This window comes from Ambystoma mexicanum, chromosome 3q, assembly GCF_040938575.1.
Source record: "Ambystoma mexicanum isolate Mex_15411 chromosome 3q, UKY_AmexF1_1, whole genome shotgun sequence".
In the NCBI taxonomy this organism is placed as follows: Eukaryota; Metazoa; Chordata; class Amphibia; order Caudata; family Ambystomatidae; genus Ambystoma; species Ambystoma mexicanum.
In genome coordinates, this window is record NC_090926.1 from 797835195 (window position 1) to 797847554 (window position 12360).

The following is a 12360-nucleotide window of genomic DNA, read 5'->3' on the forward strand; positions in this document are numbered from 1 at the left end:
CGATATGGGTTTTTTGCTCAGTCTCGAGAAGTCGCAGCTGCAGCCCACACAGACTTTGATGTTCTTGGGCTTCATCTGGGATACATGCTCCGAGAAGGTGTTTCCATCGGAGGACATGATTTCGGCCATCAAGAGGGCCACTGCCCACTTCCTCAGCAGAGAGGTGACCTTGGCATGGTGCTACCAGCATCTCCTTTGTCTCCTGGCGGCGGTCCTACTAGCCGTCCCACACATGAGACTAAGGATAAGGAGGATTCAGCTGCACTTTGTGGCCTCATGGAACCAGGAGTGGGGCTCTCAATCCGACATGATCAACGTTCTTCCATCTCTCCACCAGGACCTCACATGGTGGTCCCTGGACTGCAACCTACGGTCGAGCAAGCCCTTCGGGCCTCCCACCCTGCAGGTCACCATCACCACGGACTCCTCGCTTGAGGGCAGGGGAGCCACCCTGGGCGCTCTCTCGGTCCACAGCACCTGAACTCGACAGGAGCAGGAGTACCACATCAATTGGTTGGAGCTGAACACCATCTGGCTAGCTCTCGGGGCATTCCTTCCACTTCTCAGGGGCAAGGTCGCCCTCATCCAGACAGCCAACTCTACCAGCATGTACTTTGTCAACAGGCAGGGAGGCACCAGATCCCCTCCTCTGTGCAGACCCGGCAATCAGCATGTGGAAGTGGGCCCTGGAAAACGACATATACCTCATGGCAGTCCACCTTCTGGGGGAATCCAACCAGGAGGCGGACAGGCTCTGCAGGTTGGGAGTGGACAATTACGAGTGGCAGCTAACCGACCTAGTTATTCAGAAGATTTTCAACAGATGGGGTCGTCCCCAGGTGGATCTCTTTGCCACCTGGCACAACAAGAAGTGCCCTCAGTTTACCTCCTGGCAGGGACAGGGCCCCGGCTCCCTGGGCGATGCATTTTGGATTAAGTGGGACGGCATGACAGCGTATGCCTTTCTGCCCACTCCCCTGATTCACAGAGTGATTTGCAAGATCAAGGAGTCTTGCCAGCTCAACATCATTCTAATAGCTCCATGGTGGCCAGCCAGGCCATGGTTCTCGGAGCTGCTCAGTCTCTCGGAGATGCCAACGATTCACATTCCGATGGGCCCAGCACATCTGCTGGCGCAGCAGGGGGGCAGGGTCATCCGCCCCGCGCCACAGAAACTAGCCCTCACAGCGTGGTTCCTGAGCAGGTAACACTAAGACACCTCAGCCTCTCCCAGGCTAATCTGGAAATCATACAGGGTACAAGGAGCAAGGCTACCAGGGCCCAGTTTAAAAGTAATTGGACCAGGTTCTGCCACTGGGCAGACTGCAGGGATATTGACCCCCTGGCATGTACTCTGGACGACATACTCTTCTTCTCTGCCGCACATACCTCGCAGCCATCGGGGCTTACAGAAACTCGGAGGAGGGGGTCTTCTTCTCCTCCAATCCGATTGTCAAGAAGCATTTGACAGGGCTCGCAAGGCTCGACCCGCCCATCAAGAGGCCACACCCTGTGTGAGACCTGAACATAGTCTTGGGCGCCCTGGCGCACAAACCATTCGAGCCAATGGCATCCTCAGACATCAGGTTGGTCACCATTAAGACGGCCTTGCTAGTCGGCCCCACTTCGGCTCGCAAAGTCAGCGAAATCCAGGCGCTGGCCGCCTCAGAACCATATAATACCTTTCATAGGGGCAAGGTAGTCCTGCGGACACATCCAGCATTTCTGCCTAAGGTGCCATCTGCTTTCCATTTGAACGAGGAAATAGTCCTTCCTACGTTCTTTGCCGATCCTAAGGATGAGGCACATAGAGTTGTACACTGCCTGGATATCAGGCGTGCCCTGGAATTCTACCTTGACAAGACCAAGGGCATCCGGAAAGCAGACGCCCTATTTGTCACTTTCAGAGGTGCAAGACCAGGCCAGCGGGCCTCCAAGGCCTCCATATCCCACTGGATGGTCTCGGCCATCAAAGGAGCATACGAGGGCCAGAACATGCACGCCCACGCAGTCAGGGCCAAGGCAACAGCCATCGCATTCCAGCGCCATGCCCCTTGGCAAGTCATAAACAGGGTGGCCACTTGGGCCACTCCCTCGGCTTTTATCATGCTCACCTGATCTCCAAGGGGGCGTCGCACAAAGCTGCAAGAGGGACGTCTGCACACGCGTTGCACGAGGCTGAGTGATGATTGTTTGGATGTCTTCTCTCTCACTATCACTTCCCAGGAAGCGTTTGTCGAAACGAGATGTTAACCAGCCATGAGGAGCGGGTTTGGCTCCCACCTCCCGTAACCTCCTAGTGCCCCTCTCTGTTTATGCCTCACCCTGGGTGTTTCAATGGCGAGTTCTCTGTCCTGCAACTACACGGAGGGGCACGGTAAGTTCTAGCCTCTTCTCTGGATCTAGTTGCTTCACTGATCCTGTGGGACTGTAGCGGAGTCTTGAATAACTTGACTCAGTAGGTAAGTCTCTATGCCAATGGATGCTTGGTATAGTTTGCTTAAATGTCTTTGTTGCCAAAGTTCTCACTATTCTTCTTTATTTCTTTCAGGCGCTGTGTTTTGGGGTTTTCCTGATGCAGAATTGTCTTTTCCTAAGTCGCTGAGCAGAATTCCTGCGGGTGAGTATTAGCGCGAGTGCATGGCGCTGAAATGTCTATAAATGGTTTCTTTCCTGTGCGCGACTAACCTACTGTTTCTTTTCTGCAATACAGGTGCGTGCCAACTCTGGAGCGGCAAACGGGTGAACCGCTTCAATGGCATTCAAGAGGAAATCAGCCTCCGGATGAGTATTGGCTCTCAATGCGAGTGCCTTCGTTTCTGCAGATTCGACGATCCGGAGAGCGGCTGAAGGCAAGACCTTTCGGATGGACAGCTTCAGGTAAGGCCTCAATCGCTGTTCTAATTCCTGTTCTTTTCCTTTCCTTCTTCACAGATGCCGATGGCTCGAGGTCCCCAGAACAGGCGTGGCTGCTGAAGATCGGGTACAGGAGCTGAGCAGACACGGTGAGTGTTACGGGGCAGCAGTGCAGAATAACGTGAAGCGTATTCTGTCTGTAGGGTGTGGTTTAAATAGCCCTCTAAGTAGTTCCAGGTAAAGTAGTCCCTCGAGCCACACCCCAAGTTAGGCCAAATGGCTCAGCTCCATTAGTCTGGGCTGTGTTGCCCCATGTAGCTTACCACAAGATGGAGCCAACGGCGCCAGGACTGACTCCAGGAAATCTTAATGCAACCTTTTGGTGCTTTATAAGTCCTCATGGGTGCCAGTAACCGGGGTTGGCTGGTCGGTTCTTGATGTTTGGGAGCATGCACCATGACAGCTTTCTGCAAGCATTACTGTTTGGATGGCGGCTCAAGATCTGATGCAGCTTTTGGACAGGCGGTTCTCAGGACCTATTTGCTTAAGGAGGGTCTCCTCTCCACCCTGGGGCTACATTCAGTTGTAATCGCCCATGCAGTATGGAGGAAAGGGGACGGGATGGAAGAGTAATTATAAGTTACTCACTGTAGTGACTAACGTACTCTTAGTCCTTAGTCCCCTTGCCTCCATACGTCCCACCATCCTCCCCCCTAATAATACTGGTGTCATTAGGCAATGTTAAATCTATTCTCAACGCGTCAATGGGACTGATGTGTGGCTCTGGAGGGCGAAGTCAGGGCAGTGCATGCTCCCAGGACCGAACCCCCACGCGCCTCTAAATTTATAGGGGAAGAAGGTTTTTTCTGGTGTTCATGCAGTGTGGAGGAAAGGAGACTTAGGACTAAGAGTACGTTAGTCACTACTGTGAGTAATTTATCATTTCTGCATCTATCAGTAGCACCTTGCATCAGACGCCTCCTCGTCTGGACCTGCACTCCACAGAAGGAGGGTTTGTTCTGCACCACATCCCAGCGTCTCCGAAGTTGGAAGTTTGGCTCCTGCAGCCTTAGAATTTGGACATGTCGCATTGCCTTTGGAATGCAGACAAATTCTGGCAAAGGCTACAGCTCTGTCCACTCTCTGCTGGTACAAGCAAAAGTGGAAACATTTCACTATATGGTGTCATTCACAAGGACTCTACCCACTTCGAATAAAGGATAATCAAATAATGCAATATCTTTTATCATAGGCAAATGCAGGGTTGGCACATGCATCCATAAAGGTGCATCTCGTGGCTATCTCTTGCTATACTTGCACAGTGTGCAAGTCTCCCCTGTGGTCTCACAAGCTGGTTAAGGATAGAGAATGGACTGGCTGGGATGGCTATTAAAAAGAAAAGAAATGTGTGAATTTTTCTGGTCCTTCTATGCTTCTTTGTATGTAGAAGAGTTTCTTCCTCCATCGTCAAAACTGTCTGAATTTTTCAATCGAATAGAAATCCCACGCCTACCTGAAGAGGGCAGGAACATGTTAGATGTTTCAATTACTATATCTGACATTTTAATGGCAATAAATCAACTAAATACTGAGAAATCCCTAGGTATGGATGGGTTACCTGTGGAATTGTATGGGTCTTTTAGTTCCAAACAGGCGCCTATACTTTGTGGCCTATATAACTGATTTATGATGGATGGGGCACTGTCCTTCCATGAGAGGGGTGATTGTTGCCTCAATACCAACGCCAATGAGAGATAATACCAAATATAGTAATTACCGTCCGATCTCACTATTCAATGTAGATGCCAAAATATTCACAAGAATTTTAACCAATAGGTTGGGCAAATATATGAGTTATCTAATAGATCAATCCCAGGTGGGATTTATGAGGCAGAGATATGGATACGATAATGTTAGAACAATAATAAACAGCATGCGTTTTCTTGAAGCTGAAGTGGAAAATATGCTATTGATCTTTTCGGATGCTGAAAAAGCATTTGATTGTGTGAATTGGACCTTTTCAAACTACACGCTGCTTGAAATGGGGTTTGGGCAGTTTTTTCTGAATGCTGTTGGAACGCAGAAATCTAAAATTGCTGCTAGAATTTGGGTGAATGATAAACTATCATCATCCTTCCTGCAATTAGGGGTACGAAGCAAGGTTGCCCGCTGTCTCCTTTTCTTTTCAATCTAGCACTGGTGCCACTGATAGCCTATATCAGGCAAGAGTTAGGTCTTCGGGGTCTACGTGTGAGAGACAAAGGATCTGGCTTATGCGGATGACATGGCTATACTTCTGGTGAATCCGGAAGAGGGTGGGGCACTTTTGAAACATCTAATCGAAGAAGTGGGTCTTCTTTCTGGACACAATAAATTGGGGGGAAAACTGTGGTTTTCCCGATTTAAGGAGGCTTCTTCGCACAAAGGATCGTCAGATTGGAATTGTCAGTGGGCAAAAACAAGTGTAAAATATTTAGCGATCTACCTTGTTTGTGATCTAAAGAAAATTGTGGACTACAATGTCAGTAGCTGATAGAAGTGCTCCAAAAGTATATCCGTAAATGGGAGCGTATGATTTTGAATGTTTGGGCAAGAGTAAATGCTATTAAAATGATGCTTTTGCCCAAAGCATTGTATGTTATATAGTCACTCCCTTTGAGTTTTTCTAAGAATGTGCTTAAGCGTATTGATAGTTTTTCAGGAATTCTTGTGGAGTTAGGGTAAGAGGCGAATGATCCCACAATACATCATGACGCGTAGTGTCCGGGAGGGCAGCTTTGGCTACCCTATCCTTGAGAATTATCACAGAGGATTCTTGCTGAAAAAATCTGTCTATTATTTTGCTGAGGACGAGGAACCTGAGCCATTGTGGGTGTCGATAGAGAGGGAGAGATTACTGCCTTATTGTCTAAGTAGCTTATATTCATTTGGAAAAATTCCCAAGCTGCCAGCGAAATTACAGACCGTTACTGTTACTAAGGCAGCTTTGACATTGTGGATTCTGGGTTGTGGGCAGAATTTATTTATGTATTATGGCTTTCAATCTGGTATAATCCAGGTTTTCTGATAGATAATAAAATGTTGAACCGGCGTAGCTCAGTTAAAAAAGGAATCTTGAAGATTGGAGATGTCTGGCAGGAAGGAAACATTATGCCCTTTGAAAATCTTTTGTGCAAATATGGCCTAGGTAAAAGGAAGCTAGGGAGATCCAGGGATTTGAAGGGCATGTTATCTGAAAGGCAAAAGAAGCGGAGTATGTCGATGGGAGAAAACCCCAAGATTTGTGAATTGTTTAATAAACTGCCTCTACAGTCTCAACCTTTCTTTACACAATGCCGGTGGAAGGTTCCTTGACAACCTCTTGGGATAAACTGAGGCAAGCCTGGGTGGATGAGCTGGGCAGAAATATATCAGTGAAGGAATAAGAGGGGCTTTGGAAGGTGGCCACAAGGGCTAAGATGTACTAGAACTTACGCTATACCCACCAAAGGATCACATGTCATCTATACTGGACTCTGGTGCGGATGTATGAGTTGGGTATGGGTCATTGGTGCACATGTTGTGGGGCTGCCCTAGAGTTGTGGACTTCAGGAAGGATGTGCTTGATAGGTTGGATACGGTTCTGGGTATGGAATTCCCAATGTCCTTGTCAGCTGTGGTTCTGCTCCCTTCCAAGGGCAGATGTGAGATAGCATGTAACTCATTATGCTGGATTGATAAGGCCCTACTTGACCAAGCAAATCCAGAGAGTGTAAAACAAGAAAAAAGCTACTTGCGGAGGGTTGGATATTAGACATTTGTATTTTAGAATTTTATTATTTTATTATAGCTTATATAGCGCTTTTATCCAAAGACATGCAGACTCTTTCGAATTTTTGAAAACACATGCTATTAAAACAGAATCGAGAGGAGACTTATCTGGAATTATGGGGGCTTTTTAATGATATGTATGGATGTGTGTAATTCAGAGCATCTTTATGATTAAATGTATGCGTGTTAGTCTTGGTGGTGGTATATGTGCATGGGGGTGTGGGTTCCTTTGTGATTTCTCCTGTCTTGTCTGTGTAGTTGTGCATTATATCTTGATGTCTATGGACGCTGGATTTGGTATATAGTTAAATTTAAAAGATTTAATTGTAAAGCTTGTGACATAATATATAATAATGTGGGTATAATATGTTTGTTACTTTGAGAGCTAGAATAATTTTGGAACCCATGCAATTTGTTTTATTTTTTTGCTTTGTATGAACATTTAAATTGAAGAGTTGAAAAAAAGAGTTCCTCAAGGGTACGTTCCGGACATTAAAATCACCAGCTCCAGCTTGGGAGCTCAGTGTGGTTCTCTCCAAACTCATTGGCCTGCCTTTTGAGCCTCTACATCAAACAGCTCTAAAGTTTCTCTCATGGAGGTAGGACTGCTTTTCTGGTGGCTATTACATCTGCCAGACGTGTTGGGAAGTTGCAAGTTCTCTCCTGCAAGCCACCGGATTTGACTTTATAATCAATTCAGGCTGGTGCTGCGCACTAATTCATGCCAAAGATTCCATCAAGCTTTCACCTGAACAAGCTGCTGGTCCTACTCCTACATGTGTATTTTGGCTCTCCAACTTTTCCGGCAGAGAGGGAATTGCATTCACTGGACGTTGCCCGTGCTTTGAGGTTGTATATCGCACTCGCAAAAGACTTTGCCAATACTTCACAACTTCTTTTAACATTTGGACCTTTTGAAAAAGGGAGGGAGGGCCCTGTCAAAGGCTTCCGTTTCTAGGTGGCTATCTGGCTGCATCTTTTGTCATTGGCTGGAGAACAGACAACTGCCATGTTAGACCAAGGGTGCATTCCCCCAGAGACGTGGCTTCTACTACAGTGTTCCTGTCAGGTTTTCCCCTGCTCCACATCTGCAGGGTTGCTATGTGGAGGTCTACCCACATCTTCACAAAATTCTACTGTTGACAGGGATAGCAGGGAGCAGTCCCTTGTTGGCCAATGTTGCTTCGCAACCTTTTTGCTTGAGGTTAGTGTTCCAGAGTCTTTTCCATTGCTTCTGTTGAGATCTGTACCTCCTCCCATTGATTGTTGTGTATGTACTGCTATGTAATCATGAGCATGTGAATCCATGAACGATCCAATACTGCAGAAAAAACAAGTTACTTACCAGTATCTCTTGTTCTCCAGCGTTGGTATCTTTCATGGGTTCACATGCGACACTGCCACCTACCCCTCTGTCTCTTCATTGGTTCCTACTGACACATTACGCTTTTAAATCTGAAGATGGCCCCCAGGGTTGGAGATAAGGAGGGCCACTGTCATTGACTGAGGCAATATGACCCAAAATGACAGCAAAAGGCTATACAAGTTACCAAGCAATTTTTTATGTTTAAAGCAAAACTGCTTTTTTATTACCAAGGATTCCCAACATGACAACAGGGAATATTCATGAGCATGTGAATCAATGAAAGATACCAATAATGGAGAATAGGAGTTCCAGGTAAGTAAACTTTTTCTTTTTTTAAACCTTTATAGCCATCCTCGGACCTCAGATATTAATTTTAAGTCTGTGTACCAGCAAGTCCTCTTTGCATGTGGTCAACATTCAACCCTAGCTGGGTGTGCACTCTACAGTCTCTGGGTGTCTCGAAATGTTGTTTCTCAATGAGAGTCCAAAAGCAACTTGCCATTATCAGATTTCCGCTGGAGTGGATGCTTGTATGGCCCTAATCAGTCCTGTATGTGTATCCTTAACGCTCGCATAATTCTTCTTTTCTAGGGAACAACCGGATACCCGAAGGGGGCCACACTCTCCCACCACAACATTGTTAACAATGCAAACCTGATTGGACATCGGATGGGCTTCGACTGGAAAGAGGTGATGTGTGGCTATATGTGGAAATGAGTATGTTGGTGGACTCGGTTAACAAAGAGTAATGTGACAGTGGGCTTTGCACGAAAATTGCAAGATGATGGGCCTCATTACGAATCAGGCGTTAAGGGGTTACGGCGCCGACCCTTAACGCCTGATTCCGAGGTCCCTTAGCGCCATGGTGAGTTTAACGCCTGCTTTTTGCAGGCGTTAAAATCCGTGGCGCTAAGGGACCATGGTGCTAATTACGCCACCGTAATTTACGGTGGCGTAATTAGCGCCTTCCCCACTCCCATTATGCCCTATGGGGCAAATATGGGAATGGGGAAGGGTAAAATGGGAAATGGGGATTTACCGCCCCACTCACCGTGGAATGGGGCGGTATATCCGCCATCCACCATGGTGTAAACATAGTTTACACCATGGTGGTAAGGGTACGACCCAGGCGGTAACTTACCGCCTGGGTCGTAATGAGGCCCGATGATTCTCATAGTGGTTTTACCATCCTGACCTCACATTTCTTATTGAAATGGACTTGCGTAGTCTGATTAGGATGGTCCTCAACAGTTCCTTTGGTACCCCTTGATGCACTCCACATTGTCCTTAATTAGGCCACCTGTTTAACACTGTCCTATCCAAATTGACGAAACCTTCAACAACTACCAGTTCTTTATGAAGCCATACTTCCATGTGAGTTAAGCAATCAATTCTGGCCTTGGCAGATGGCACACCGTACGTGAAATAACACCCACCCCTTTGCCGCGCATCCTAAATCCAGCGAACACCATGGTCAAATTAAAAATAATTGTTCAGGAGAGCATACGTGACGAAAATGCTCCTTACAACGAAAATTCCATTAGTTGACTGTTTCTTGGATCTCTGAATAGCCACCCACTGTGATTTCAGGAGCCGAAGGCACAATTTATGTGGGGCATGCATGTTTGTTTGTATGCAAGGGATTCCTGTTGCACAAAGCTTTTTGATCTTTAAACTATTGATCCTTCATGTACTTCCTGAAATGCATGACGCCTTGTCATGGCTTTTTGTGGTGCACTTCCCTCCAGAGATGGGTACATTTTTGGCCTGCTAGAAGGGAGCCTTTGTTGTCTCCGTTTTGCTGGTGAATCAGGCTGCCATGAATGTGATGCAAGCTTGGAGTGATGGCAACTGCAGCACTGTAAAGGTTGGCCCGATTTGTGGTGGATGGCATTTACTGGGACCAGGAGGCTGAGACAACAGAGCAGAGTGTCGGTTGCCCAAAATATCCTTCAGTTGACTCAAAAACTGTGCTTTCCACCAAAGAACACCCTACCACCAAACCTGGCATGGACAGAGCCACAGGAGGCGTTGTAGACAAGGTATAACATGAGTATGGTCATAAGGGAAACAAACGCCTTCAAGTCAGGTTGTATGTGGGATTGACCACGATACAGCCCCATATTAGAATGTTTATTTAATTGGCTTTTTATAACGTGCCTGATACCATACCTGAGTTTGGTTTCTAAGCGCGGATTTGGGATTCAAACCTCTGTTGCCCCTGTGCTATCTTCCATTGACCCTCAACCCATGATAGCTTGTGCGTACGACAATGAAATAGGGTTGAGCAATTAAAAAAAACACTGTCTCCAGAAGCTCACCAATTCCGGCACTTTCTTCCACTTAATGTTGCTTACTGGAGTCCAACAAGTGAAACATTTTAATACGCAGAAAGTCCTGTCTAAAACATTTTCACCCGAGAGGACAGGATATCAGAACTCTCCTTCAGCGGACTGCAGCTGTCTACACTTTGTGGGTTGTGTGCTATCTCTCCTCCCCACTCGAAAGAACAACACAGAAAGCAGATGGCAGCAGATAGCCAAGTCAAAGGTACAATTGATTGCACTTTCGCTGCACTTTCTTGACTCTCTGCACTTTCAGGTGGGCGTTGTGCTCTCGCCCCTCCCCCACCACTCCACGGAACAACCCAGAAATCAGATTTGTGGCGTAACCATGCCCTGCCAGCAGTCATTTGAACTTTTTGAGTTGAATAAAATATAGGTGAGGGGTTCGGGAGTCCCCTTCTACAGTGATTCAAGAGAGACACTGCACTTGGTTTGAACAATGCTAGCAGGCTGAGTCCTGAGTTAAAGAAGCATTGGCAATGCCAACAGTTTGGGATTTTGTGGGCATCTAATAGCAGTGCCTGTGAAAGGCCTAATACTTTATACACATGGTCAATCAATGGGTGGGCAAATAATCAAACACCTACAAGCTTTGTGTCGTCTCCAACATATGGTACTCACACAATCCGAAGAGCTACAACAAAATGCACCAGAAGGGGAGCGCCCGCAACTTCATGTAATCAGTTCTGGGCTCTTTTTGGCTGCAAGATAAGCTAGCAACCAAAATAGCATTTGCCATGCGCCTGCAAGAAAAACATAGGTTTCAGCTATGCGCTACGAAAAAGATAAAAATATTCCGTGATTGGCCTAATTTTGGTCAATCACAGATGGATGAAATCCTGATTTCACCTCAATGGGATTCAAACATGTGACATATATATTGCATTATGTGCTCAGTCAGCAGCATGCGCTCTGCCCATCCATCTATCCTAGCTAGCAAAGCTAACATTTTTCCCTCACCTCTAATCTGCCTCTGTCCCTCACTTTATCTGCCTCCACTCTACCACTTCACCAATCATGGTCACATCCTAAGCGCAGCTGGCAGTACTGCCTACCTTCACTTAAAAATGTACAATGTTGGTTTTCCTTAATCTATGTATGTCCACTTATCGGGGGGCAGCCTTGGAGCAGCAGCGAAGGTGCAGAGATAGTGTGGCTTGGACATGAGCCTAAACTGCTGGCAAGCCTCCAGATTGGCCATTTATGCCTGCTGACTGGAACACAAGCAACCCTGCAATCCTGAGTGTTCTCCCGCCAAGGAGAAAACAAGATGCATGAAGCGCCTGCTTGAAGAGTGTCCCTTCCAGTAAAGCGCTACGCCAGAGACCACTGCTGCACAAGCAAGCCAATAAGATTGAGGCGCGGGACATTGGAAGATGCACAAGTCTCAACGCAGTTTGTTAGTCCAGGTAACTGGCATAAAGCCTTGCGTCATCACAGAATGGCCAAGAAACCACCTTTGGTTGACCCAGAAATTATTTCCAGGAGCTGAGCCTGCACACTTACTGGCATTCTGTTATACTGTCCCGTGGAGGGTATTGGAGGAGGGTTCAAGTCTCCTGTGTGTTCATGTGAAACCGCAACAAGAGTTCATCCTCATGTCTTCATCGGGTTCTCAGAGTCACCTAGTGGAGGAGGGGGGGACACCTTGCTCACGGGGTAGCGAGGGGAAGATGAACATTTCCTCTATTGTGTTTCAATCAAGTAGGTTGCAAATCAATGATACACAAAATCAAAAATAACTTGCAAACATGTCCCGGGGTCTGCCCTGCCCTACCTGCAATACTCACCAGCCACACATTGCATCTCTGTTATGTGGTCTTTGTGCTTCAGAACAGGCGAAAAGCCGCCCTAACCAACAGACTCTCTTGCTGAGAAAAGGGGAGCCACCCAGCAAGGTCAAAATTGCCCTAAACCAACAGAAATGCTTGCTTACCATTTCTCAAGCAGGTGGAACGTTTAAATGACAGTTCCCAAGCGGTA

At 46.9% G+C, this 12360-nt stretch overlaps 1 protein-coding gene across 1 annotated transcript in view; it reads left to right on the forward strand.

The window, feature by feature from the left end:
- ACSF2 (acyl-CoA synthetase family member 2) overlaps window positions 1–12360 on the forward strand; it is a 1184899-nt gene that overhangs the window by 619782 nt on the left and 552757 nt on the right. Inside the window, exon 7 of the mRNA XM_069654880.1 lies at window positions 8624–8722. Within this exon, the coding sequence (XP_069510981.1) occupies window positions 8624–8722 (99 nt within the window). The remainder of the gene's footprint in view (window positions 1–8623; window positions 8723–12360) is intronic.